The sequence below is a fragment of the Pungitius pungitius genome, chromosome 6, assembly GCF_949316345.1.
Source record: "Pungitius pungitius chromosome 6, fPunPun2.1, whole genome shotgun sequence".
Lineage (NCBI taxonomy): Eukaryota > Metazoa > Chordata > Actinopteri > Perciformes > Gasterosteidae > Pungitius > Pungitius pungitius.
Window position 1 is genome coordinate 17,704,355 of NC_084905.1, and position 26,684 is coordinate 17,731,038.

Sequence of the window (26,684 nt, forward strand, 5' to 3'; positions counted from 1 at the left end):
AGGAGGAAACCGCTAGCTTGACTTTGTACAGATCAAAGAAAAGATACACAATGTGTTAACTAGCGGGCTTAAGCCGGGTTGGCTGTTTCCGTTCTTTCATTTTGAAATAGAACGCAGCTGTTTTTGACATTGTAATTACCGTGGTAATTAAGTGGTATCAATCTTCTAGTTCAACTTTCAATTTCTTTCCCAAAATGTCCAACGATTTCATTCAAGTCACCCTTGTGCCGCAAGGCCTCCACTATCCTTATCTGTTATCTGACTGGACGTTTCGCTGACAGCCGCCATTAATCTCCCTCAATGCATTACAGCAATCTGATGGACGGATTTGTTATCATTTCTTAAAATGAATTTGAACATCTCAGTTTGTTTAAGAACCCATTGAGGACAGAGAGACATTGTTGGACGAATCCGTCCGTATATGTTGCAGTACATGTAGACCCCTTACTGGAGACACATTACACATCGTACAGTGATGGAGCAGCATGTCAGAGTTCCTGTTCAGGACACATTAACCGGGCTGATGGTAGAGTTTACAGTAAAGGCTTGTGTGCACGCTGCAAAGAATATCCACCTTATTGAGTCAGTGTTTGACTGAGTCTCTTTAAATATATTTGTTTAAATAAAAGTAAGTAAGTTTAGGGGAACTTATTTAATCCTAGCATATTTAAAAAATGTTAATCTTGTAATGAGATCATTAAAAAATTTAACTGCTGTTTTTTGTATTATTAAACCTGTGATTTTTTTTTAAATTATGATGAATCAATTCATAGTTTGATTCATTAAACTAAAGAACTTTTCTTAAAACCAGGATGGAAGGTGGCAAATTCTCAAAACGTTTGCATATGCCACAAAAAAAAAATCATGTTGCTGGAATGTTTATATATATTGATATAAATAAAAAAAAGATTACCTCTAGTTTCAATACTGCATATGTGGTCATTTCTTGCAGTGGAGACAGCCCCACTGGTGAGAGAGCCTGTAAAGGGTTGACAAATGGAGAGAGTGCTTTTCTGCTGAGAGTCCCCCTTTCTACTGGCAACCATCACACACACAAGTGTCATCGCTGTGTGTATATTAAGCAAGATGGAAAGCCCATATCAATAAGGTTTTATTGCAGATTTTGCAATTGAAAGAGGGAGTCGGGTGAACATATTAACACACCTTGCTTTTTTTTTTTCTTTGCCCCAAACAAATAATTCTTGCCTTCCCATAATAAAGCAGCTTCCCTCGCCTGTTGTCTTGCAATATTCTGTACGGTGTTTCAGTACATGTGCAGAGGATGTGTTGGTGTGGCTCCGTTGTGGCAAGTAGCTTAAGGCGGCCTTTCTTCATCTCCAGTGTGAGCAAAACACGGCAGCACCCCGCGAGGTCTGATTCACCTGCGAAATGTCACTGAGCAAGACGCCCGACGCCTCCACGCGATACATTGTTCTGCGTTATCTCATAATCCACCGATGCCTCTCGGCTCGGGGCAGCGCGCTCTCTCACAGGCAGCCACTTCAGCGGCTCTGCCCCCCTCCACATGCCCTCGCAGCCGCAGTCCTCAAGGAAAGCGGTATTTCAGCACTTTAGCGGACTGAACCCCCCCCCCCCTGCAGAGGACAGAGTGAAAAATCAGGCCTTTTTCTGCTTGTCCCGATGAAACACCTGGCCGTTTGTACAGTTATTTCTTAATGCGCAGCATATTTGAGTTAAAAGGTAGGGAATTGCAGGTCCAATGCTTGAGGAAAAAAAAAAATCATTGTTACTCTAATGACAATTTTAGTCGATTTTGGTCTTTGCAATTTTCCAAATTGAAGCTGGTGTGTCTCAATGAATTATATCAAACCTCCTTTGCTTCATCATTCATCCTCGCTCCACAGTCCTTTCCATAATGAACATGAATATGCAGTTTCAGCAAAACAAGCACATCAATAAACAAATCAATGGTTTTAGGCAACGCTGGATGCCACATTGCAGTTAACAACTTGAGTTTGGCCAAAACGCTGGTGTTATTTTTTTCTTCTGTAGCTGTAGAAAAATAAACAGATGCTATTCCTGTCAGGTATGCATCATCCCAAAGACACCTCCATTACGTTTCAATGCAGCGTCTGCTCGAGTGTGTGTTGGTCCGGGAACACGCTCAGCAGAGCCCCCCCCCCCATTCGCGTTGGTGCTGACTCATTGTCACAGCTCCCGAATCTGCTGCCTGCTTGCATTATTCACACACACACACACACACCTTTATCCGCTCACGTCTCCTCTGCACCCGCAGCCAAAAATTAGAGGGGCCCGAAACTAGAAGGTCTGAGCTTAGAGATGGCTGAAGCACAAGGCTGTGAAACTAGAGGGACATGGAGAAAAATGAAGGGCCATATACTTGAGAAGCAAAAACCAGAAGGGCTGAGAAGCCTGAGTCGGTCAAAAACATGAACAGAAACATTAGTTGATGAGTATTTTCATCATTGATTTACAACCCTCTGGAGTCTCAATTTGGTCAAAGTGTCAGACTACAATAAAATGATTTACTTGCAGATTGGATGATAAAAACGATCATAAATAGCAACCGCAAGCAGGAGCGCGTTTGCATCGGCTTCCTGGGAACTGCAAAGACAAATCCTGCGTCTATCGAGTGCCATGATTCAGACAGCCGAGAGCAGAAATAGTGCGGCCTCTGTACGACGCATCCACCGTGCTCCTCCCAGCGTCCGCCAGAACACCGACAGGACGGAACGAGAAGTCTGCGCTGCAGGTATCTACTGCTGCATTGGCCTGGGAGAGTGCAGAGCTGCAGACCGAAGGACTGCATACACACACACACACACAGGGGATCAACGCACCGCTCTGAACGACGGGATCAAACCGGGTTCTCATATGTAGCGTTGTCGTTTAATGTGCTTCAAAATACACTTAAATCAAACTTACTGTTAATGTGAAAAAACATCTGATAGAGATAAAGATCTGAAAAACCGTAGTATCAATGACTCTGTACGTCTGTGTGTGTGTGTGTGTGTGTGTGTGTTCGACTGCAGAGCTTCATCACGGACAGGAAGTCATACGCCCCTTAGTGGAAGAGAATTGGAACAAGGAAGAATTATTTAGAGTGACCTTCCTGAGCGCTTTTACAAAGTACGGCAGTGACTGCTTTAAAGTTGAAATATTTATACGTGCACGTTTGAATCGGGGTGTCGAGAACACAACAGCAGACAAACACCAGCTCTGAGTTTTCAGTTTTATTTAAGGTTCATTTTTTCAGACCTGCAGAGGACAGTTCACTTTCTTTAAGCGCCTCAATTTTGTTTTTGTCTTTCCCCCCCGCGCAACATCATGTTAAAACCCACGGTAGGACTCTGTGTTGGCTTCTCCTGGATGAGTTTGTTCATTTTTTTGAAATACTGTTAAATAGGGAACAGCAGGAGGGGAGGTGTGTGTTGGGGGAGGGGTGGGGGGGGGGAAGATGAGAGAGAGAGAGAGAGAGAATATGGATCAGAATTAAGACTTTAATAAAAGAAAGAAAAAAAAGGCGGTGGTCGGAGAGGTTGATCTCGAATCCTAAAGGCTGAAAGCTCCTTAAATCACTACTACAGTACATGGTATTGTCTCGCAGCACCTTACTTTGGGACATACGCTCACATACGGTCGCAGTCAATATTGCTTATTTCCCAGCAACCATTGACGCTAGACTCCTCCTGCCATCACTCCTTTCTCTCACCCGTCCATGCGAAGGCCTCGTTTAAGTCCCCCGATGGGGTTGCACAAAGGGACCGGTTAACCCTGCCGCTGCCCTCCATAGTCATTTCTGACGTACCCTCCTCCATCCAGTCATCGTGTCATCGTGCGATCTACTTGGTGGCTGTCCGTGTCAGGGCTAGCTACTGTAGGTACCACACAGTGGCACTGTGAGTAAGAGTCCAACCCTAGTGCTCAGGATGTGTGTGTGTGTGTGCCACACTCTCCCGGAGCCCTGGCGCCCCGCGGTCAGGCAGTGCTCTATCCTCTGATACAGAGGTTCAGCAAAACTTCCCCTCCAGCGGGACGGGGCCAGCGGGAGCCCTCCTCTGACTGGAATGTGGGCCCGAGAGGCCTCTGAAGCAGGCCGCCTGTGTCCCTACCTAACCGGGAGCCCCGTGCATAGCCTGAGCCCTGAGCCCCCCCCCCTCTCCTCTCCCTCATTCACTCTCTGATTAACCAGTTCCCAGCTTCTTTTTTTAGAAAAAAAACACTCCAAAAAAAGCTAAGTGCCAACACCTCTTTCTGTGTGTGTGTGTGTGTCACCTCGCAGCCTGTGAGGGTTTCACCGATTCACGGTCTCCTGTTAACGAGGGTGGGGAGGATGAGGGTCTTTGGGGCAAAGCTTCAAGAGCAGATTCACAGCTTGCATCATTCCTCGAAAACGCATCGTGACTTCAACTTTCAAAAACAAAACGTTGTTCATAATTAATCATTAGTTACTTTTTTCTCCCTTTTTCTAATTTGTTTCTTTGTCAGTTTGTGGAGTTAACTCTCGTGTCACAGATGGGCGCTCGATGCCATACCGTTTCGCGTGCTCTCCGTTAGCAGCGAGCGGCGTTACGCACACAGACGGGTCTAATGAGTCGCGATGGAAGTAGCAGGAAAAGGTTCCCGATAACTCGTGTGCCACAAATAAAAACAACCGGGCCTTCAGAGTAGACAAAAGGAAGGAGGAAGAGGAAAAAGAAGAAAGCGTGTTTGTTACTTTGTTAATCATGTTTCATTCTCTGCAGATTGGTGTGTATTGCATTGAGGGGAGGGAGGAAGGGGGGGGTTACAGGATGAGTGGGTATAAAGTGGTAGTGGGAGGGGAGGGGGTATGGATGGGTGTCTGCTGTAGTCTGTGTTCAGTGGCGGTCCACAGCGGCACTCTGTAGCAGCTCTGTGGCAGGCTGTCCCGGGGGTCTGAAAGCGGTCTGGAAACCGGGGGGAGGGGAGTGGAACTGGCTGGCGGGATTGGCTGTGGTAGGGGCCAGGTAGGGAGCCCAGCCGCCGGCGGCTCTGTGGTGGAGGGGGAGGTGGGCGTCCAGGAGGCCGCTGTGGTGGGGCTGGGGGGGAGCGGGCACCGCCGAGCTGGCCGGGCCGTCCATCTCTGTGAGCGTCTGCAGGGACTTGAGCCAGTGTGGTGGGTTGTCGTCCTGGAGACAGTCTAGACTGTTGCCTGCTGAGGCTGGGATGCCTGGGGAGGGGTGGGGGGGGAGAAATAAGCACATTTTAACATAACAGCACTGTAGTAAATATAAAGAAAAATCAATTGGTTTACATGACACAAAAGTGAACTTTTCAAAAGTGAACTTTTCAAAAGTGACTTTATGTCTACTCATTTAAAAAGCACTGCACTCTCAAAAACTTAAATCATTTGATAATATTCACTCTACTCACTGTAGACTAAAAGATTAATCAAAAGTACCATTTACCGGGCAAATGTTCAGTCACATTTAAAATTATTTAATATTAACCCATTTTTAAAAACAGATTTTTAATTTGTCACAGATGTATTATATTCAATGGGTCCCGTTTCTCCAGTATGATCATTAATATAATAATACCAAAAAGATTGTCTTCTAGTTTTTGTACTCCTTCAAATAAAAATCTCTACCTGTGATGATAGCAGGGTCCATCCAACTAGCTGTGCCATCCCAGCTCAGGCTGTGTGAGAGGCCTGCTGGCCCCACCGGCCCACCGATGTGGTTTACACTGTTGGAGGACGAGGAGGATGACGAGGAAGAGGAGTTTGGGAGGCCCCCGAAATTGATATTGATGTTGGGCAAGAGAGCTCTCAGGCCGTCCTGCCACTCTTTCACATTTAAGCCGTCTATAGAGCCACTATTTTCTGCAGGAGAAGAAAAAACAAACAGGGTTGTCAGTTCATTGGGTGTTTTGATCACTCTCTAGTGGTCAATTGCAGAACTGCATCCAACAGGATGCCCTGTGTAAATTCAATAGCACACTACTCATAACAAGCACAGCATCATGCACCACATCTGATCTCCGTCTCAACGCGCGACTGCTCGCACGGGGGCAAAGAAAAGTGCGGCGGCAACCCAGTTGTCTGGTACCTGAGATGGGAATCCCTCCCAGCCCTGTGTTGTGCTGAGGGGGCAGATTCAGGTCCAGGAAATTACTGTGTGAGGCAGCACTGGCTGAGTGGTTCAAGTGTGTGAGGTTATTCCGTGTCGGGACGCCCATCCAGGGGTGTCTGGCGGCTTGCTGCTGCAGATGCTGCTGCTGCTGCTGCTGCTGCTGACTGGCCTGGCTGTTCTGGCTGCCGGGGAAGCTGAAGGAGCTGTAGATGGCTCTGTGGTGGAGCGGGGGCAGGCGTGGCAGGCCGCTGGGGAAGTGGTGCGAGGCGCCGGGGTTGGGGTTGAACGGAGGCAGGCCGAGACCATGGTTGTTCCCACCGTGGGAGAGGAGCCCTGGCGAAAAGGGGCTCTGATCCTGCACAGACAGCTCCTTCTCAATCAGGTCGGCCAAGGCCTTGCGAGTGACGTCGAAGGGGTCGAAGCCCAGATCGTCATCCTGCTGTTTGCTGGACGAGCCGAAGCCGAAGGCCGCCTGCCAGTCTGTGGAAGACGACACCGGTATTGTGTCTGCGAGGAGGAGAGGAGAGAAACAGACACGTTAGAGAAGATGACTAACTGATTAGTTTCAATGAGTGTGTTCACATTAAATCACACTGGTTTTCAACTGTGGTGTGATACAGGAAGAAAATGAAAAAATGAAAACAAGTCAAGGTGTTCAGAAGGTTTCCGTCCATAACTTTTAATGCCCCACTGAAATAACAGGAGCAAAGGAACGTTGCATCCAGTCTGTGACAGATATAAGCAAGTACCGCCGGTGTTAGATGATCGAAGACTAAAATATTGTGACACACGTCAAAAGAATCCATCTGAATCTTAAATGAACTGAATAGACATATAGTCAGATGTGTCTTCCTCTAAATTACACTGCTATGAATTTATCCTGGATTATGAGTTTAACTTCGTTGTACTTGTGGAATATTATCTAACAGGCTTTGATAGGTCAGTGTGACGTGCTTCCATACGAGTCAATCTCTAATTTCATCAGCAGGTTTGGTGTTCAGCACAAGTAACCATGGTGATCTCCCCCGGTCAGAACGGAGTCCATCGTAGGACTGAAAACAGAGTGTTAACCCTCAAGTTACTTTGCTACACCCAAATCCTGCTTCGTAGCACAGGTCTCGAATCAACACACTTATCTTTGGAACTCAAATTCCCTTAGAGAACTCTGATCTTAGTACGATCCTGATGAATAGAATTTAAGTGCATTTATAGTCTGTAGCAGCATATGATTGTGCACTAAAGACAGAAGACAAAATGTCGTGTTCAATCTTCCTTTTACCTGATGTGAAGAGGCTCTGTGGTTCAGGGGTCATGGGCCAGTCAGAGTTGCCGCGAGGGGAGCTGGGGAAGGGGGGCAGGCCAGCAGGGAGCGGGTTAGGATGTCTGAAGTTACTGTTGTCTGAAAACAGCGACTGGGACTCAGCAGCCGCTCCCTCGAAGGGTGAACGGGCTGTGAGGTCTGACACACTGATGGGCACCACAAGGCTGGGCTTGGTTAAACCAGGGGGAGGAGAGGGGGAGTCACTGGTGGGCATCTGGTAAGAGAGAGAGGAGAGAGGCATTTTGGGAGATTGTCCTGGATCATCTTCCCTTACGGAGTAAATAAAACGGGAGTTGATGCTGTTCACCTGTTGTAAAGTCTCTCCATTCACCATGCCGATGGACTCAGGGGGTTTGTCACTGGGACTGTGGATGAACAACGGAAGAATTCAAATATCACAAGATATGATGAGCAAAAACAATTCATAAAAGACAATGTATGCCATACAAAAGGAATCCCTTCCAATCATTACTCATGACCCAGTTTTATTGGCCCACGTCTTGTTGCTTTGATTCACAGCATTGTTCTCACTAACACCGATCCCACTCTTCATTCACTCTCTAACTATTTCTGTTGCCTTCACTTCTCGAGCCAGACAGGAAGGGGCAATTATGACACAACCAATAATAGGACTACATATTATTCCTTCAAAAAAACGGTTTTTAAAAACACATAGACTTTTAGGATTTGTTGGAGCTATCGTCCAGGAGGAGGTCAGATTACCTGTTGCTGTCACAGTTGGAGGAGAAGGGAGACAATGCTGAATGCTGACCAGGAACTAGATCCGTTTCTAGCCCATCTGAAGTGAGAACTTCCTGGTCTAGATAGTCTAGCAGCGGAGGAGACTTGCGGTCCTCTGAGAGCCCGTTGGCCAGTTTGTTGTGTCCTGACAGCGTCGGCCACCCATCTTTACCGTTGGTACTGTTGGATCTGTCACAAAAGAGCCAAAAAAAAAAATCTAATTCAGCACAAGTGGACACTTTAAGAGAAAGAAGAGAGGAAAAAAAAAACCTACCTCTGTGTGGAGTTGGATTTACTCTTTGACTTCTCTGTTCCACATGGAGGAGGTTGTAGAAAGCTAGGGTTAATTTTATAGAGGTCTTGGAGGAGTTTCTGCTCATACTCTTGATGTTTACCCGCCTGAAATAAAAGAAAAGAAACGACACAACATGCATCAGCAATAATCTACAAAATAATACACAAAGCTTCAGCGACAAATATACACATAAAGCAAAGAGCAAAAATTCAAATCCATATTTTAAAAAGGGACAAATATTTTACCTGCATTTCCTCTTTAGTAAAGCTAGCTGCTTCATCCCCCAGCTCGTGTAGATACATACAATCAGGTTTGGGACACTGCATACTTTTAAGGAAGTAACTGCAGTACTTTGTTGTGCCTAAAGAAGCCTGAAGTAGTGAGACCAAAGAGAAGAAAGTAGAAATGGTGATGGAGTATACTTTCAAGGACTTTTAGTTTAATCTTAATGGGTTACATTACAGGTTGTTTAATAACAGACAGGAAGACACAACTTTTATGCAAATGTGATTGATCACCAGCACATATATCTGCAGGTGCTGAACTTCTCACCTTGAGTGTTCTGCCATCAACAACCACATTGTTCACACACTGTATTGCTCTTAAGGCGTCTTCAGAGCGGATGTAAGTGACATAAGCGCTGGCACTGGGCCCCTGAAAAAAAACAAATGAAAAAAAAACTCACAAGTTCAACAGATCTACTGAAGCTGTTATTGTGTGATTGCAAAAAGAAAGACAAATAAAGCACTGTTAAAAGCTGGTGGGCGGGACAGGCCCCATGCACGCACACACACACACGCACACGTTGCCACATTTGTGACTCCTAAAAAAGGAGACGACAATGTGACGTTACAAGCCCAAAACTCCCGTCATCACTGAACGGCGTTTGTGAAAATCCTCCTCCTCTTTTTCAGAGACCTAAAACGCATAGAAGCAGCTAAATACCTGTGCTGGTGTAGACACGGCTTCAGTCCTAATATGGTTTAAGACTTATACAGTACATCATGTCATCTTTGACCCATATTCTCACCTGTGAACCTGCGTAGGATGTGCTATTGTTGATGACCACTTTATGGATTTTCCCAAACCTCCCAAAATACTCTGGTCGTTTTAGGACCTGTGGGCATAATGCAAAAAAAGGAAACATGTACACCACTTATCATCAAGTTTTAGGTGCACTCTGAAAGACAAACAACTACATTACTGTCAAGGCAGAGGCAATTTTTAAAGGGAGACGTGTGCATTGAAATAATTCAGTATCAAAAGTTGTTGTCGCAATGTTCAAAATAAATCTGGCAGCTGCTGCCTTCAGTTTGTCATAGCAGTGCACTCACCTCCGGGTCGGCGAGTCGTTGTGAGAGCCCCACCACAAACACCAGGTTTCTCTGGACTACTCTGACACTGGCCAAATGCTTTCGGTTTTCTGTCACTTTCTGCTTCTTTTCGTTCTGTTTCTGCTTCTTTTCGTTCTTTATCCTTTGGATCTCCTCCTGTGAGAGAGGCTTGTACACAGCGGGGTCCTCTGGGTACGGCTACAGAAAAAAAACACAAAACGGATGGTGATACTCTGGTAGTTTATATGTGGTGTGGTCAAGGATAGTGGGTAACTGAGCTGTAAATATGGGAGCTCAACAGGCCTCACGAGCTACCTTTGCTGAGGCTGTGAATTGTAAGTGATGAGCTGATGATTTAATAAATAGGGATACTCCATAAGGGGTACTCAAATATTTCCTTCCCCTTGTTTTAGCATTGGGCGACTCAACATCCTCTTTCTTTTGAAGAAAAATACCAATTCATTTGAGATGACTTTCTCGGTCCATCACATCCACGGCATCATCTCCTCACCTTTCTGCAGGCAGGGCAGAGGCCGTTCTCATCTGTGCGAATGCGATGCCAACAAAAGCGGCAGATCTGATAGCCGCATGTGCAAGGGAAGAAGTTGACGTCATCAATCTCCAGAGGCTCCATGCACAGGGGGCACTCCATGGGGTCGTCCTTCAGTTCAGGGCTGTGGGACATCCTATGGTGTGGCGTAGGTGAGTGTTGTAGCTGGTCACAGAGCACAGGGCTGAGAAAACATAACATAAACATATATACACATGTAGAAAAACCAAAAAAGAAACGCTACACTGATTCGGTCGACGTAACTCAACTTTTGCGGCCTACGAAAATAGATTTGTAAATTAATGACGGATATACAATATTGAGTTTTTGACAAAACGTTTTAGGCAGGTGTTCAATCAACAGAATGGTTCTTGGCCGTGTTTGAAGTGCACTGAGATTATTTTTCTAATGTTTGGTCTTAAACCACCGTGGTTAGATTACATACCGGTAACTGCTCAAAGTACATTTCAGAGCTGAAACAATTAAGCGCTCAATCGAAACACAATTTATGATCACTTAATGTCTTTAGGTAGCAATTCAAAAGATTTATTTAAAAAAACATCCCTTCATTGCCAATTTATAGAGGCTACTGCCCACTGATGAAAGTATAGCAATATTTATATACTTATAAGCTTTGGGTATTTGTTGATATTTCTGAAAGAAAATGCAGTGATTGCGTTTTACTTTGGACACCCTAATTCGTATTTTACTACGGTCTCAATTTTAAACATAAAGAAGAAGTCACCGGTTGACTGTGGGAAACTGAAAAGACACAAAGTCCAGGCCTCGAATATGATCATAAAGATGAACCAAGGACTTTCTCAAAGAGCTTAAGGAAAAAGTCATAATGGAGGAATTGATTTATTGCAAAAACTTGCGATTGGATTAGTTTAGACTAAATGTGACTGATGGCATCCCACAGAAATCTAGTCAAACATAGCGGTCATCACGCTCAAGTGATAATGAGGATGTTGTGTTATCTTTCCGGGGTTTGTCAAAAGTATGACACCTCATCATAAGGGAAATGCTTCAGACTGCCTTTATTTACCACTGAATCCTTTCGTTGTTAGCAGTTAAACGCGAGCTTGTTTTCAGAGTGACAACACTGTTAACAAGAGTTGAACAAATAACAAACCCAGATTAATCAAACCTCACAGTGTAACGTTCACATTAAATAGCGGAACATACTAACATTACGAATACTTGGCAGCATTTTGCTGCCAGTTTAACACGTACAGGAGTGTCGCGGTTTTGGCTGCTTCTCTTGCAGATATCAGCTGATTGGTAAAGTCCTGTCTGGAACCAGGACATCCAACGTTATTTAAGGTTAGCCGGGTCGGTAACTTTAGCTGCACTGTCCGCTGGATCGTAACGGTACATTGTGACAGATGTTATTTGACTAACGTTTGGCTAAGCTAACATTAGCCGCGAAATGGTAAAAGAAGCCGGTCTACCGATAAACACGTACTCTCGAGAAATTGTAGGTAACATCACCAACTCAATATATACCGAGGTAGTTATTTAATTGTCATTGGCGTTAAACGTTCTAAGATACACATGCCACAACGGTACGCCTTCTTCTATTACATATAAACTGACAGCTTGCGTTATGCTAAACGCTAGCTAGCATGCTACCTTATCATCAAATGTACAGGATTTTGATGCCAAGCTTACGATGCGGCCTACACAAGCTAACGCTGAACTGGGAGCAAGTTATTGGCACTATAAACAACTAACATTGCTAACACGGTATTAGGATTACCCGGACGGCGATCTGATACACCCGAGAGCACTCTGAAGCCAGTCCTAAAAATCGTGACGGACACAACTGCCTTTTTATTAATCAAGAGAATGGAAGCTGGCTAGCCCAACTAGCAACTTGGCTAACGTTAGCGTTACTTACCCTGTCCGTATTTAGCTTAGGATTCCACTCCAAGGGAGTCACACCGAATTGGGCGGGGACTGCGAGCCAATGTGTCTGAAATGTCAAATCTTCTATAGCCGGTCACTTAAGATAACCGCAGTTTTGTTGTTCTGTGGTGATTAAAAGGCTATAGAGATGTTTTGCCCCTTTCTTTTCTTAGTACAGGGGAGACAATTTACGCTCAAACCACCATCTTAGCTAGCATTAAAGTAGGGAGGAGGGAGCTGGGCAAGTGTTCAGAGCGACTGAGTCTGCGCGCATGAACAGATGTCTTCTGGGAAATGCAGTTTTTGGCATCTTTGAGGTGGAACGACGAACACATTTTAGACTAGATCATATTCAACTTTATTGTCATTACACATGTACAAGTACAGAGCAACGAAATGCCGTTAGGAATCCAACCAGAAGTGCAACAGAAAGTATCATAGTAAATAACAGTATGAATATTTCCTATAATCGTTTAGAATTTGGCATCTAAAATATAAAAATGCATCTTAGCCAATTATAATTTGGAGACACTTCGATTCGATTATTTGCTATACAAGAAATGCATTCAATGTGAAAGTATTGATAAAATATAATAGATAAAATATATCTCATAATTTAAATTAAACAAGTAATCAAACACTACAAAAGTAGTTCATATTAACTCCCCATTGAACTGAAGCAACATAAGAGCCTTTTGAATATAGGATTTTTCCTTTTTTTATTTGTAATTAAATATTTCACAAAAACTATTTGAATTAGATTTAGAATACAATAGTTTCTGCAAAACCCTGTCGTCTTCAAACATGAATTTACATAATTACTATTTAACATGCTACTTTCTAGATTTGTAATGCAAAAATTATTAAATTAACAAACCAACCCATAAACAAACCCAATCTTCACACATTTCAACCCCTTTTTGTATATATCTTTAATTTATCCACATGAATCTGGGTTTGGGCCAGTACTGAGGGACTTTGTTGGGATCCACTGAGTCCGAGGTGAGCGTAGGGGAGATGGGGTGAGACGATGCCAGGGACAATCGTGCAGCCAGGAGGCCCATCCGAACACAACTGTCTGTGTCTCTCTGCTGTAGAATCCCAGCCATCAAAGCCCCTGCGAGACTGAAGAGAGAGTCAGGATAAGTGCAGTTTTGTTGGAATGTCATTGAGTCAAAATGATATTGTGAGTGAGAGAAAGTGTAACAGAAAGAGGAAATGAACATTAAAAAAGTGCATAAAACTGAAGCTTATAAAAATAAGGAAGGTAAGTTTTCAGCACCTATCTCCTGCTCCAGAAACATTCATTGTCTCCTCTGCCGTCACAGCCAGCGCTGGGTAGTGGACGGCACAAAGCTGTCTCTTCTGCAAACACACGTGCAATAAACCGCTTGACTTTCACCGTCATGTTAATCATCGTCGTCATCATCATCATCAGATATAAGTTGTCCTTACCCTCTTCTGTTTTCTTGGCTGCAGGTTGACGGAGCCTGCGTCGTGCTCCCCGCACACCAGCACTCCACCGGCCCCCAGGGTCACCACCAGACAGTGGACGTGCTCCAGGAGGGGGCGCGAAAGAGCCACAGCAACACTCAGCATCTCCTCGAGAGCGCTCGGAGGTGCTACCACCCAAACAGGACCAAAACCACATCCTTAATCACTGACACTAACACTGCGTCAACTGCAACAGCTTGTGTGTTAGTTGGTTCAAGTTAAACCGCAAAGTGCACGTTAGAGAAGAAGGTTTACCATCCGGTGTTGGGAAACCCAGTGTTTTGTTCATGGTGCACAGCTCTGCCAGGTTTGGAGATGAATAGGACAGAGACTTCCAGGCGTCTGACAGGAAAGGCTTCGAAGCCTTATCTGAATCCGTTGGCTCATACCAAACTGTTACACACATTGATTGCGTCGTGTTAAAATCAACGAAAGATTCTGATCACAATCGTTCATAGTGACCGATCTCCTAATCCTCACCGTTGATGTTGTGCTTTCTGGCAATGGAGCAAACATAGTCGATGGTGGAAACTGGAATGTTTCCATCGAGACACACCAGAGTGGCTGATAAAAGCTGTTTCTCAAACTGCGACACCTACATCAATGGCCAGAATAATAAAAAGAAATAGCAAATAAGTAGGTGAAGTTCATTTCTAAACAAGACGTGCAAGAAAAATAATCTGAGAATGGTAAACTGTATTTCAAAACAAAATGAATGAAACAAATGATTATTCTCATTATTGAATAATTTGCAGGTTAAATTGTTGCTGTCACTCACATACTGCTGTGTGATCTGCTGGTGAACTTCCATGTCTCCCAGTCCAAGACTCAGCTCTCCGCTCTCGTTGATGACGGCGCAGTAAGTCGCTGTGTTTTGCTCCGGTAGTCTGAGCACACCACTCGTGTCCTTAGAGAAATAAGACGAAAGCCCACCTTTACATTTTTTTTTATTCCTAAGGCGATTATAAGCATGCTTAGCAACAAAAAGCCGTTTTTTGTCCACACACCATATGTTTACAATACTTCATCACTGCTTGGCTGTGTGAATCAGCTCCAGTAGCTGAGATGAACAGGGGACTACGGCCTAAACGACTCAGAGAGTCTGGAGGAAGAGCACCACAGACGTCAGTGAGAGACAATCAGATTTGAAGAGGTGTGGAAAACAATGTGCATCTTCATTATCAGATGAAAACACACCAGCAATGTTGCGTCCTACACCACCGAATGACTGACACACACTTCCTGGGTTGGTCTGTCCAAACTGAAAGATACAAGTTTTCTTAGAAGAATCACATTTCCACGCGTGATCTGCAGTAGTGTCGAATCCAACTTACGAGAAGTTCTTTCGTTTTTCCTTTTGCAATAAAATCAACGTTTATTCCCCCTATGACAACCTGCAAGGAAACAGCATTGTGAGGACTGTATTGTGCCAATCACATGTGACAGAAACAAGTCCATCGTGCGTGTTATTGCTCACAATATCTGGGTCTGGTAGGGGTTTTCCATGATGATGAGTGTTGCTTCTGGACTTTCTCTCCGTCATTTGTTTCGAAAGCGCGCAGGCTATTTGACCTCCAACCTTAGCATTGTTATGAATAAGAGCAATATCTAAGAGCACAACAGGTTAAGGGCATTTTAGCTGTGTCGTACTGCTCTGTGGCGTTGACTGTGTCGGCGAGGAACCTCTTTTTTCCCCCAAGAGCTTGATGAGAAATCAGATTTTCAGGAGGATACTGGCCTGGAGGGACTTTCCCTCGGTCAGCTCATTGACCGTTTGAAGAATGAATGGCGTCACGTCTCTTCCTGTTATGCCTTTGGCTCTGAGTAAATACAAAAAGAGAAAATAAAATTGTATTTTTTTTCAGTTGAGATAAACAGTCAATTTAAATCACTTTGTCACGACCACAGGGAGAGACAATTGTTCCCACTAATGTTATTTAGGAATGATCTCAGGTGTGAAAAAAAACAAAACACAACTGGTGACAAGCCACGCAGACTCTCTGTACCTCGCCTCGCTTAATGCGGCCTGTATGGCTTCCTCTATCAGCTGTCCGGCCGCCGCGTGCTCCTCTGGGATGGGCACCGCTAACAGGACGCCGCTTTGGAGATCCAGAGACAGAGCGCTTGCTGAATGACGCAACCCCCCCCCAACACAAGATCCACATTGTTAACAGGTATAACTGAAAAGTGATGTGTTTGATGGGTGAATGATAATAAATGTAGACTGACCAATGAGCGCTGCAGCTTCTTCAGGGTTGGCGACTCGGCATGGAGAAGTGAATCCGCTTTGTGGAGAGAAGAAGGCTGGAAAACCCCTCGACGGTCCATAAGTGGCCACACAGACACCCTGCGTCTCCTAATAAAAGATACAACATCTGTCAGTTTATCGGAGTCATTTTGAACGAAACTTTATTTCTTTCATAATGATTGTCAGTGTTTTGATCAATTATTGTAGGCTACAAACACACATGAATAAACACAAAGTGAAACCACTTCCTCCACCCCAAATTGCTTCATCCATTAAAAACGAATACTGAAAATGTATTAGAAATTCAAACTGAAGTCACCTCAAGCCAATAAGTTACATTGCAAAAACATTTCTGGCTGAATGAAGTAGAGACTCAAATGTGAAAACGTTAGATCCCAATATTCTTACAAGGAACTCCAAGGTGCGCCCGATGTCCAGAATAGACTTGACTCCGGCCGAGACGACTGCGATGGGAGTCCTGCCGAGCTCTGTCAAATCGGCGCTGATGTCCAGACCTGCAGGGATGATGGCGCCAGCCGCGACGGACGTTAGGCCTTCACACAACTGGTTGTAACGATTCCAACTCATTCCCATGAGAAACGTTACAGTTTCATTTAACCTACGGATCACGATCTCTTTCCGCTTTGTTCAATCAATTGCGGGACTGTTCACTCTCCGTGTGAAAGAAACACGACCAATTGGTGTCACGTGACTCATGCTCACTGTTCTCTCCGCCTCTGTGGACCCCTCCGATGCCCCCTGTGACGAACACACGGATGCCCGCTCGATGCGCTGCCGCCATCGTGGCCGACACCGTCGTCCCCCCGGTGAGACCCTGAGAGGTAGAACAGCGAAAACCAGAAGTGAGGGCCGGACTCCGGTTGTTTTTGATGGTCATTCTGAGAGGGTGCGTGTTGCGGCGTCACCTTGCTGGTGACGTAGGGCAGGTCGCGACGGGACACTTTCAGCGAGCCCGGGCGGAGGGCGAGCCGTTCGAGCTCCTCTGAGGACAGACCAACGTGGACGTTGCCCTCGATCACCCCGACCGTGGCTGGAGTCGCTCCTTCAGCCCTCACAATGGCCTCCACCTGCTTCGCTGTGCTGAAATGAGACATTGACGGCATTCCTAGCCCGAGCTACTCTTTGCTGCGGGCATGAAAGTGTACGGACTGGTTAAGATGGGATACCTCAGGTTGTGTGGATAGGGCATGCCGTGCGTTATAATGGTGCTCTCCAGTGCAACCACCGGTTTGTTTTCTGCCAGAGCCTTAGATACAGATGGATGAACTCTGAAGAGTCGGCCTGAGAGAAGAGGTGCCAAGTCATCGTTGTTACTATCAATCTGTTGTGCATTACACTGTTAAGTGTCGGCGATTTAATGAGAGGATGCATTCACCACTTTTGCAGAACGAGCTTTGAAAGGTCGCCATTCCTCGTCTCAGGATGAATGCAGAAGCTCTCTTCAGCATCCTCATTCTGTTCAGGCTTGAAGGGAAACCCTGGAAAAACACATCCAATGATTCTTCAGGATGTGCCACTAAAGTTTCCAAGACCATTGAGAAGTGTTTTTTTTTAATTGTATTTATGTTTGAATTCTTATTCTCTCTAAATGAGATTTGACACACATTATACACATATCAGATCTCATTTCGACCAATAGGCTGTGATCACACATTGTGATTGTCAAATCAATGAACAATGTCACCTCGGCTACTTGAAGGCACAATGAATTGCTTCATAGTTACATCATTCTCTGTAGAGTGGTCTCTGTCACTGCAAGGCGCAAGTCCAATTCAACCATTGTGAAGATTTTCTTTGCTCCAGTTAGTCGGGACAAATTCCTCCCAACCCCCCCATCAGACCCCCTTTTGGGGCCACTCTCTCTTTTTTCTTTTTCTTCTTCACTGTATTTATACACTAAACATTATTGTTCTGAATTTATATAAGACAAAATACAAACTTTGCATGTATTAATAAGGGTTTTGTGCCAATAATTAACACTTCTTTTTGTTTTTAAATTGAAATCCCTGCAATAACATGGGGGAGTTTAAATACTCATCAACAAACACTTTAAATTACAGTCAAACTGTCTGAAAGGCTGCTCCGTTCTGTAGGTGTTATCAGCATTCACTCATTTCTGCTCACATGCTCTTTGCTCTCCGAGCGAGACCACTTATCTGTGGTACGAACACTGACTGTTTCATCAAAACCTCTCTGCTTTGCAAAAAGTCCAAAGCACGTTATATTAAATTGGCACATTATAATAAAAACGGTGTCCTGCGAGCAGGGTGTTTAGCTTACCTTCTCCACTGCAACTAAAATCCAAGAAACTTTGCTCAGAAGGCTGAACTTTGACCTAAACTCTGTTTACGCAGCCCAAAAGCATCAATCGCCGATCCTTGTGATCTAAAGTTCAAACTACTCTGGATTCCTTTCCTGAGAGACAGTAAGATATATTTAACATTAATGCGAGATGCAAATACGCTGCAGCGCTTTTATGAGAACAAGTAGATGTTTGTATCCACGGTTGGTTTTCTCAGCAGATTTATTTGGTCCCACAACATTAATCACATCAAATTCTGATAGTTGATACAAACAGTGGAGACGATCACCATCGATCACTCAAATCATTGACGTAATTTCATGAAACCCTCCCTAACAAGAGGGTTCAACTGAACTGAGGTGCACATTTGAAACTCTTAAGCCATGTGAAGCCCAGTTTGGTCTCGAGTGAAATCCCTTTCCTTTGTCTGAACATGGCTGCCGACTTGGGTTGAGTCGGGTACGCGGTCCGTCGTAACGTCGTGGACCTCCACTGAGGTCTTCGAGTGTCCCAGTAATTCATCCTCGAACCACTGTGGATTCTCCAGCTGGTGGGCATGAAAAGCCTCTATGGCGTCCCGCAGGGCGGCGCCTGAGGCACAGCGGTAGTACTCGCGCTCCGAGAACCCCTGGATGTGACTCACTCTGCCGGGCCCCCGCTTCTCAGCGTCCAGGATTCTGAAAAAGAGCTCCTCAAACTGTTCCATCAGCTTGTACCGAACTGTGATGTTGAAAGGCGGGGGGACGTCTTCTTCGCAGCAAACGTCGCCGAAGTAAGCCACCATGTACCTCTCGAACGAGGCGGATCGGACAAAGCGGGGGACCATGAGGCTGAGGGCCGGACTGAGCATGTCGCCCGCGGGGGAGCGGGCGTCCTCCCGCAGGGAAACCGGGCGGTCACCACACATGGCTCTCCACTTGGCTCGCACTCCCCGCGAGCACAAGATCAGTATCTTATCCGAAGAGCTTTTCGCTCGGTCCCCGTGGCGGTCCAACCACTGGACGCTCCCCAACGCTCCCAGTCTCGCCGAGTCCAGCAGATCCAGGACCACTTCGGTGCCGCATTTGGTCGCCATGAAGGAACAAAGCTTGAGGACTATGTTTTTGTACAAAGGGTGGTCGAGGGAGTAGATGATGAGGACTCTTTTTCTGTCCTGCATTTGGAAACCGTCTGGTTGCTGTTTGCCAGCGGACGATGACGTGCTCACCGGATCTGTAAGAAAAGTCAGGTCCATTTGGTGGTCAATTCAAGCTGCTTTTCTGTTTCAGCGTTGTAACGTCGTAAGAAACAAACCTTTGCGAGAGACTTTCCACAATAAACAAGCGAGAAAAACAGCAACAGCAAGAAGCCCCACTGTTGCCTTTATAAGTGAAGTTCGTGGTGAATAATCTAAGTGAAAGAAAAACACAAAGTCAATAAATATCATGTTATACAAAATATGATAACATAAAATATTCCAATGTTTCTTTGGGAATTGTGGGATTATTTGTTATATCTGGGTCATAAACATTTAATGAAATCAAAGACTTTGCACAAAGGCGAGACCACAAGTTAACAAAGCTGTATTATAAGGTGTCACAAGCATATAATTAAAATAAACACATTGTTGTTTTATGAATATGTAGTGTATAGATCTCAAAAATGATACTTACATTGACATAAACCATTTATTTTGTTGGTACGCCGACAGTTCTTCTCACATCGCACAAAAAACGGCTGAATCTAAGAAACACGGCCGAGTAAGGTGAACTATTAACGTTTAATCATTTTCAACCGTCAGGGACGAGAGAATTCATATGAATGAAACTCACCACTAAAAGCATTTCACAATGTGAAAGCTGCCACCAGCCAAACTCAAAGGACACACTCAGCAATGTGTGGTTTTCCTACGGATGACGGAAATGACAGCGACTCAGCATTCTAGGTTATATATACATATATATATACATATATTTCTATATACCAAGCAGTACATCTCACAACATGGTTTCTCTTCTATCATACTCATTGTTCATATAGGTCATAAGCACAGTGGGATTATTACCTTTGAGACGTTCTTTGAGTAATGGAAACCACGACTCTGGATGGAGACCAGGTATCTCTCTGAATACTGAGCTGCCTTAAAGCCCACAACAATCACAAACGTTCTACCGCCCTTATAAAATGACACGTTAGTGGTCACATCAGGATCCCATAGACTGCCTGAAATACAAATCACGCAGAGCACGTTACTTAAACAGTAAGTACAGGATTGATATACCTGCCAACGACTCTTTGCCGTGTAAAGGGATAGTGGAGTTTATTCAAAGTGAGCAGAGAGGTGCGGAGGACCCAGTCGACACCTCTAATAAAATCGAATAAAATCAAAGAAATTACCGTTTTCCAGACAGATTCGGGCCTTTTGGATTCTCTTGTCAGCACATCCTGGCCGTGACAGTGAATATTAGAGATTATTAGACCATTTCACACTTTAGTTTAAACACTTGAAGAAGCTATTCAGATGCAAAAAAAAACTATTCACATTTAAAGGTGCGATGTAAAGTGATCAAAGAATCATTCTCACTTTATTGTATTGATCTTTTTAGTTTATGTCGTATTTGACACTCAACTTTCCACACATAAGAATCACACTCCACATATAATCATTATAACGTTTAACCTTGTTTGTACAGCAAACATAAATCGAATGTCTCCCTGTTTTTTCCTACAACTGTCAGGGATTTGGAGGTAACTCACCCGGGATGGTAATTTGCTTTCTTAACCTGTAGTCTTCAATATCAGGTTCTGGCAGATTAAAAACAGACAGCATGTATGTACGTCCGGGTTCCACCACGACTCCGTCCAAGGAAAATGTCCACTAATGGAGAAAAACAAATCTGTAGTGTCCGTAATGCTGCTGGTGTTAAAACAGTCCTCAAACATATCTTACCTTCCCATAGTTTGGATTAAACTCTTTCTTGAGTTTGTAAGAAAACTGCACACATATACTTTGATTTGTACTTTTATCCAGAATACTGATCTCTGATCCACGAAGGGCTTTTACACATCCTGTAAATAGAAGAGAACGTTTCATTCATTTGTTGTTTCATTTATTTACTGTTCACCTTTGATGAGCGACTTGGTTGGTTTACAACTTGTATTTCACGCATTTTACATTGTCAGCTGCACAATGGGATGGATTTTTTCCACAGAACAGCAGACTTTAGCAACACTGACCATCTGCCTTTATTTTCCACGTGATGTTCAAAACAGGAACAGGTCCATGTTCGTCCACCCAGACGCCCACGTGCTCAGGATCCCACTCTGGACCAGTTGGAGCATGTTGTCTAGGTTCAATCGTGCGTTTGTCTGAGCAGCTATCTGTATATAAATATATATTTGTGTGTAGGAAGGAGGATCACATGAATGCCAAATGAAATGGTCAAATTAAAACATATAATATATAAAATATATATAACTCATTACCAATTCAATGAGTAGAATAAAATTGATGTTTTAATTTTTTAATTAATTATAAAATACTAGCACCTCATCATATTAATTGAAGCCTCTTTTATTTTTTTGTATTTCACTCATTTGACAACTAAAATACTTACTAATTGTGCAGTTGTCAAGACCCTGGGGAAAAGACACGAGACATGTTGTGATGACTTGATGCATTAAGGACTGTAAATATCAGTCTACTCTTTATTATTTACAAATTGAATCCTCACCGGTTGGGTGCAGTCCGGACGCTGGTCCAGAATCCTAAGAGAAGCCGACACTTGGAGTCCCCCAGTCAAATAGAAACAGAGAAGAGGAAGGAGCATCATTGTGGCGCAGCGCACACGACACACGTGGAAAAGCTACACAAACAATTGAGTCAACGAGCGCTACAATGAACTCCCTCTAAAGATACGGCAAATACAGAGGAGGCTCAGTGCGATCTGATTTCCACCCTCGTGACGTGTTTATCAGGTGATCTGAATACACAGGAACAACACGCTTACCCAGTGTGGTTTGCAGTTTCCATTTGCACGCGGAGCATTGTATGTGCATCGATTTTAAACAGAATTTGGGAAGAAACACACGTTTTTCTTTTATTCATTGCACCGTGTTAAGTAGAGTTAGATCGATGGCAACTGCAAACCAAAATGTCAAACTGTGAGGCAGTCACTGGGTGGTAGCAGTGACCAAATTTACAAAAGGTTAAGTTCTTGTTCATACAGTTTAAAACTTTAAAACCCATAAACAGGAAATGAGGATACAAACAACACAGATAGTGAACTGCAGGGGCCCCCAGAGCACCTCTTATATCACCTTATAACATCCAGCCAGACCTCACAGTAATGAACACACCACGACATCTTGGTCCGACAGTGAAAATCTGACCACCAAACCTGCCATCATTGTGTGTTCATGGGGATTATATCCTACGGGACATAATTGGGGACGTGGCTACGCGTTAAATTCCTGATGCTTTGTCTCATTGTTACCACGTCTGCCCAGAATAGACTGCAGTGGTTGCATCTGATCTCTGCTGTGTGTGAGAGTTGGGTCACGGCCTTTGTGATCCCGTCACCATGGTGGCACCTTTATCCGAATACAACATGGCTTCTGTTCGATAGAGCTGCAGTTTGCTGTTTTGTGTTCCTGTTTTACCCTTTTTAATCAGTAGACATTTTTGGGACATTTTTATTAAATGTTATAACTTATAAATTATAACTCCTCCTTTGAAAGACCCATAACTGGTATAACATAAACAATTTGTGATATGTGTCAGGCTGTAAAGCTTTAGTTTTACTAGTTTACTTTGAATATACATATAGAAATATAGAAAATGCATTGATGCCTTTCCTCTTCCTAATTGATGTATTGATGCTTCTTCTATCTTTTTGTTAAATGTATTCTTTGGGGAATTTGCCTCACCTGTACTTTTTGCACTACAGCCTCACACGACACAACATGGCGAAACATGACACCAGTGCATGAAGCTTCAAGTTCAACTTAAGTTCAACCTAACAGATTGTTAAAGCTTTCTTCAAAAAGTACCTCTTTTGGTCTACGGGGTTATTTCTCTGCCGGCAAACACCTCATGACACAAGCGATAAGGAGCAAACGCGCTCGGGGCGCCTGACATCCCCCTCAGAGAATAAGTCAGCTGTCGCTTTGCAGAGGGACGTGCGAGCAGTGCCCTCGTGCATTGTTATCACATGAGATAAATGGGTCACGGGTTGAGGGCAAATCAAAAAGGCCTGTGATGCAGACAATTGTCAGGTGGACGGGGGGGGGGGGGGGGGGGTTTCTATTTTAGCGAGCCATTCACATGAGACTTTGAAAACATAAATCCTTCTCTAATAATCATGAAGCGCTTTTTCTTTGCCTGACTCAGTCCCGTCGCTGCCCTCTCTGATTCTCAACTTCAAGGTAAGTTTCACATCAAGGGCATCAATGTTTGCTATTTATCACAACTAAATACAAGTCAATCAAATGTATCATAGACATCGCAGGGGGCTCTTTAACCTGACACTTCTTGTCCTGCTGTGACATTTGACATTTATAGCTACGATGTGTAAAGTCGAGTCAGACTTTGATTTAGGGAGTAATGAAGACTGCATATTAGCATGCTCCTGACACCTCTACAGTGGCGGGTATTTACGTTGTGGAATCCCTGCAATGTCTCCACTTTTCCTAAGGTCTTAAAGTGACTTTTCTAAACGTGGCTTTCGAGCTTTCGCCTCCTCGAAATCTCAAGCGCCGAGAAGATCTCTTGATCCTCGTAACCTGAGGACCAACAAGCGGCTGGTTAAACGGCGCGTTCGCGAAAGAAAAGCCGGCGTGATGAGTGATGACGGCTCGCTGATATGAAGAGGCAAACTCCCGGAGTAGAGGGGCAAGGCTGAAGGCTTCTTGTAATGGTCCACACTGGATTCATTTAAATTGGATATTTTATTGTGTTGTGTCGTAAGCCTTGAAAAGCTTTTATCCTTCTCTGACACCTACATGATTTTATTCACATATAATGCTATTGCTGAACTCTTGAATAGGAAGTATTGTAGTTTTAAAACAAGTGCCATAAAAAGAAGGTCAAAGAAAGTGAGAGAATACACATAGCTCCCTTTTACTTAGGTTGTCTATGCTTTGAACACAGATATATGCAGTTACAAGAGTAGTATGTCTAAAATGTTGTGGATCGGGTTTGGGATAGGAAACTATTTCATTCACTCCAAAAGTCTCCACAGGTCTGATGCTGTTTGTCGCTCGACTGCCAAAACTTTCTCTGGCACCAACAAGGCCGCAGCAGCTGCCGTGGGGCAACATGGCTAAATATAACCGAGCCACAGGCTCCTCGTGAGCTCTTTCACAACAATAGAGAGGATTATCTGGTCCTGCAGGATTACTAAAATGTATCTAACAGCCCCCCCGAGAGCTATTAGAACCAATTAACTAATTACAGGTACCAGCTGGATTAATCAATCATGCAAACTATTAAAAGCACTACATTGATAAATGCCCATATGATCAACACAAAGTGTATTCTCCAAAACTATGTGGAGTAGTGCCACAGATAAATGTAAATAAATGCATGCAATGCATTAAGAAAAGACTTATTGAACCTTCTTTGTGCTCCAAAGGGATCCTAAACTGCAGCCATGTCTGATGGGTGAGTATTGGTCTCCAAATGCGCCACAATAACCTACACAATTACTGTTATAAATACAATAACATATTTTTATATTTTATGTCTACTTTTCTTGTCTGGTGGACGAAGACCGGTGAGATTCTCTTTTCATTTATGATCAATATTGATTCGGAATGATTGATTCGTGCATTTGTGCTCAATGAGCCATTTGACACTGATGACTGTGTGAAAGTAAAAGTGTTCTTATCTTTCTCACAGAGAAAGCAAAAATATTCAGCAACACGCAGACTGCATTTGAAGGTACGTCTCGTCGACTTTTAGGTCTGATCAGCGTCAACATGCGCGCTACGACATCCAGGCTAATGAACTGTCCCACTGTGTTACAGTCCAAACTGCTGAAGAAAGCAGCTTCCATGCTGGTAACTGAGATCAAAGAGAGGAAACTCGAGAAGGAAAGAGTAGTGAACGCGTGCTTCCCTGCACTAACGCTGTCAGGTCTGTCAGCCGAGGAGCTCAAGGTGACGCTGAGCCAGCAAATCAAGGTGGTTCAGTCATTCCTATTATTTCACGGCCATCTTGACAGTTCTTTTTTTTTTTTTTCTTTTCAGGATCTTTGCAGAGAACTCAATAGTAAGATTGATGTTGCAGACGAAGCCCGTTATGACATACAGGTCAAGGTAGACAAGAATCTGACAGAGGTACAGTGGAAACTAAATCACCCCAAAAATACTGTGCATCTATTTACTGACCTGTGGGGACGTTGAAGTGTTTGTTTGTTGCACAGCTCCAGACACTGAATCAGAAGATCAGTGGGCTGAAAGGGGCAAAGAGGCCCAACTTGAAGAGGGTGAAGAAAACTACGGATGACATGCTGGGCGCATGCGGAGACACCTCCAAGCACATGAAGGCCGATTTCAAGGTCAACCTCAAGACAGTGAAGAAGGAGGAAGAAAAGGTAAAGCTGGTCACCCAGCAACATTTGTACCTTGTCTTAAAGTGAGATGAAAAGTAGATCAAATCTGTCTTTTATCCTTTCAGAAGGAGGAAGTGAATGACTGGCGTAAGAATGTGGAGGCCATGTCCGGCATGGAGGGCAGGAAGAAGAAGTTTAATGCCGGACAATAAAAAGGTGGTCTGCTACCAACACATCATCTTTCCTGAAGTAAAGATTCACTTTAAAATGTTTATATTGAATCCCTTCGTTTATCTTTATTTCAGAATTATTGTCTGAATTCAAAGAAGGAATTTCCAAGATGAATCAACTTATTTTATAAAAAAGAGTGTTTTCAACTATAGGGACAACTAAATGGATTCAATTATTAAATACAAGCAGGATTTAGATACTATAGTATCAAAATAGTTTTACCCTGATTTAATGTATGTAAAAAAGACCACAATCATATAACTTGTATCGTATACTGTTGTATACATTTGCATATTGAAATTGTGTAATGGATTTGGCTGATTATCTTGATGAGTTTGTCTTTTAAAGTGCACTATTTGTATCATGCAGATGTCTGTATAATACTGGTGAATCGGATTAAACAACAGCAAATATTCCCCTATTGTTTATTTGATTTCTGATCCATAATATAAGAGAGATAATCGAGTTGGATTGAGAGGGACCGGGGGGCCGTGTCGGAGTGCAGTGATATAAAGTACAATATGCAAGCTGTCTACTCGGAGGAGGCTATTTTAGTCGTCCACTCGCAGAATGCAATATGAGCAATTCAATTTCACAAGTGTTCTTCTAGTTATTGAGAGACAG

The 26,684-nt window shown here is 43.9% G+C and overlaps 4 protein-coding genes across 6 annotated transcripts; 1 reads left to right on the plus strand and 3 right to left on the minus strand.

Annotated features, from left to right (window-relative positions):
* Nucleotides 1–3,200: 3,200 nt before the first annotated feature.
* Nucleotides 3,201–12,456, minus strand: cnot4a (CCR4-NOT transcription complex, subunit 4a). The gene is made up of 13 exons (XM_037451860.2): nt 12,222–12,456; nt 10,280–10,502; nt 9,769–9,966; nt 9,465–9,551; nt 8,987–9,088; nt 8,680–8,805; nt 8,414–8,538; nt 8,122–8,328; nt 7,706–7,763; nt 7,357–7,612; nt 6,054–6,584; nt 5,594–5,827; nt 3,201–5,173 (listed from the first exon to the last, which is right to left on the minus strand). Exons 2-13 carry the CDS (start codon nt 10,451–10,453, stop codon nt 4,842–4,844), a joined length of 2,430 nt encoding a protein of 809 aa, XP_037307757.2. The 5' UTR covers nt 10,454–10,502; nt 12,222–12,456; the 3' UTR covers nt 3,201–4,841.
* A 448-nt stretch (nt 12,457–12,904) lies between these two features.
* Nucleotides 12,905–18,322, minus strand: zgc:136858 (uncharacterized protein LOC678543 homolog). 2 transcript variants are annotated; one of them, XM_037452599.2, is made up of 19 exons: nt 18,273–18,322; nt 17,368–17,470; nt 17,159–17,273; nt 16,898–17,072; nt 16,695–16,806; nt 16,380–16,486; nt 15,953–16,079; nt 15,730–15,850; nt 15,458–15,543; nt 15,201–15,331; nt 15,058–15,117; nt 14,921–14,984; nt 14,731–14,825; nt 14,502–14,630; nt 14,204–14,318; nt 13,979–14,116; nt 13,685–13,854; nt 13,512–13,594; nt 12,905–13,354 (listed from the first exon to the last, which is right to left on the minus strand). In XM_037452599.2, exons 2-19 carry the CDS (start codon nt 17,444–17,446, stop codon nt 13,162–13,164), a joined length of 2,100 nt encoding a protein of 699 aa, XP_037308496.2. In that variant the 5' UTR covers nt 17,447–17,470; nt 18,273–18,322; the 3' UTR covers nt 12,905–13,161. The 2 variants fall into 2 exon arrangements, with proteins under 2 accessions (XP_037308496.2, XP_037308498.2); XM_037452601.2 differs by having other exon boundaries at nt 12,906–13,354; nt 13,685–13,851.
* Nucleotides 18,323–18,503: 181 nt separating this feature from the next.
* Nucleotides 18,504–22,108, minus strand: LOC119196181 (interleukin-17 receptor A). Its single transcript, XM_037451680.2, has 11 exons — nt 22,008–22,108; nt 21,891–21,912; nt 21,511–21,654; nt 21,224–21,342; nt 21,031–21,151; nt 20,671–20,718; nt 20,339–20,496; nt 20,106–20,180; nt 19,947–20,016; nt 19,588–19,683; nt 18,504–19,506 (listed from the first exon to the last, which is right to left on the minus strand). The coding sequence occupies exons 1-11, from the start codon at nt 22,104–22,106 to the stop codon at nt 18,671–18,673; spliced, it is 1,788 nt and encodes a 595-aa protein (XP_037307577.2). The 5' UTR covers nt 22,107–22,108; the 3' UTR covers nt 18,504–18,670.
* Nucleotides 22,109–23,724: 1,616 nt separating this feature from the next.
* On the plus strand, nt 23,725–26,475 carry LOC119196239 (troponin I, cardiac muscle-like). 2 transcript variants are annotated; one of them, XM_062563108.1, is made up of 6 exons: nt 23,725–25,216; nt 25,303–25,434; nt 25,525–25,614; nt 25,701–25,871; nt 25,955–26,045; nt 26,135–26,475. In XM_062563108.1, exons 2-5 carry the CDS (start codon nt 25,330–25,332, stop codon nt 26,039–26,041), a joined length of 453 nt encoding a protein of 150 aa, XP_062419092.1. In that variant the 5' UTR covers nt 23,725–25,216; nt 25,303–25,329; the 3' UTR covers nt 26,042–26,045; nt 26,135–26,475. The 2 variants fall into 2 exon arrangements, with proteins under 2 accessions (XP_062419092.1, XP_062419091.1); XM_062563107.1 differs by having other exon boundaries at nt 23,732–25,216; nt 25,955–26,475.
* The last annotated feature ends 209 nt before the right edge of the window (nt 26,476–26,684 follow it).

Excerpts from the sequence above, each read along its gene's own strand:
- cnot4a (XM_037451860.2), bottom strand. The coding sequence starts at position 10,453 with ATGTCCCACAGCCCTGAACTGAAGGACGACCCCATGGAGTGCCCCCTG. Across the intron at positions 7,764-8,121 it reads TCCAACTGTGACAGCAACAG|TCCCAGTGACAAACCCCCTG; the intron begins GTAATCTGACCT and ends GTTCATCCACAG. Across the intron at positions 7,613-7,705 it reads ATGGAGAGACTTTACAACAG|ATGCCCACCAGTGACTCCCC; the intron begins GTGAACAGCATC and ends CTCTCTTACCAG.
- zgc:136858 (XM_037452599.2), bottom strand. The coding sequence starts at position 17,446 with ATGAGGATGCTGAAGAGAGCTTCTGCATTCATCCTGAGACGAGGAATG. Across the intron at positions 17,073-17,158 it reads CCCTATCCACACAACCTGAG|CACAGCGAAGCAGGTGGAGG; the intron begins GTATCCCATCTT and ends GTCTCATTTCAG. Across the intron at positions 14,985-15,057 it reads GAAAAACGAAAGAACTTCTC|TTTGGACAGACCAACCCAGG; the intron begins GTAAGTTGGATT and ends TGTATCTTTCAG.
- LOC119196181 (XM_037451680.2), bottom strand. The coding sequence starts at position 22,106 with ATGATGCTCCTTCCTCTTCTCTGTTTCTATTTGACTGGGGGACTCCAA. Across the intron at positions 20,497-20,670 it reads CCGAATCTGTCTGGAAAACG|GCAGTCTATGGGATCCTGAT; the intron begins GTAATTTCTTTG and ends TTTGTATTTCAG. Across the intron at positions 19,684-19,946 it reads AATAAATGGTTTATGTCAAT|ATTATTCACCACGAACTTCA; the intron begins GTAAGTATCATT and ends TCTTTCACTTAG.
- LOC119196239 (XM_062563108.1), top strand. The coding sequence starts at position 25,330 with ATGCTGGTAACTGAGATCAAAGAGAGGAAACTCGAGAAGGAAAGAGTA. Across the intron at positions 25,615-25,700 it reads TAGACAAGAATCTGACAGAG|CTCCAGACACTGAATCAGAA; the intron begins GTACAGTGGAAA and ends TTTGTTGCACAG. Across the intron at positions 25,872-25,954 it reads TGAAGAAGGAGGAAGAAAAG|AAGGAGGAAGTGAATGACTG; the intron begins GTAAAGCTGGTC and ends TTATCCTTTCAG.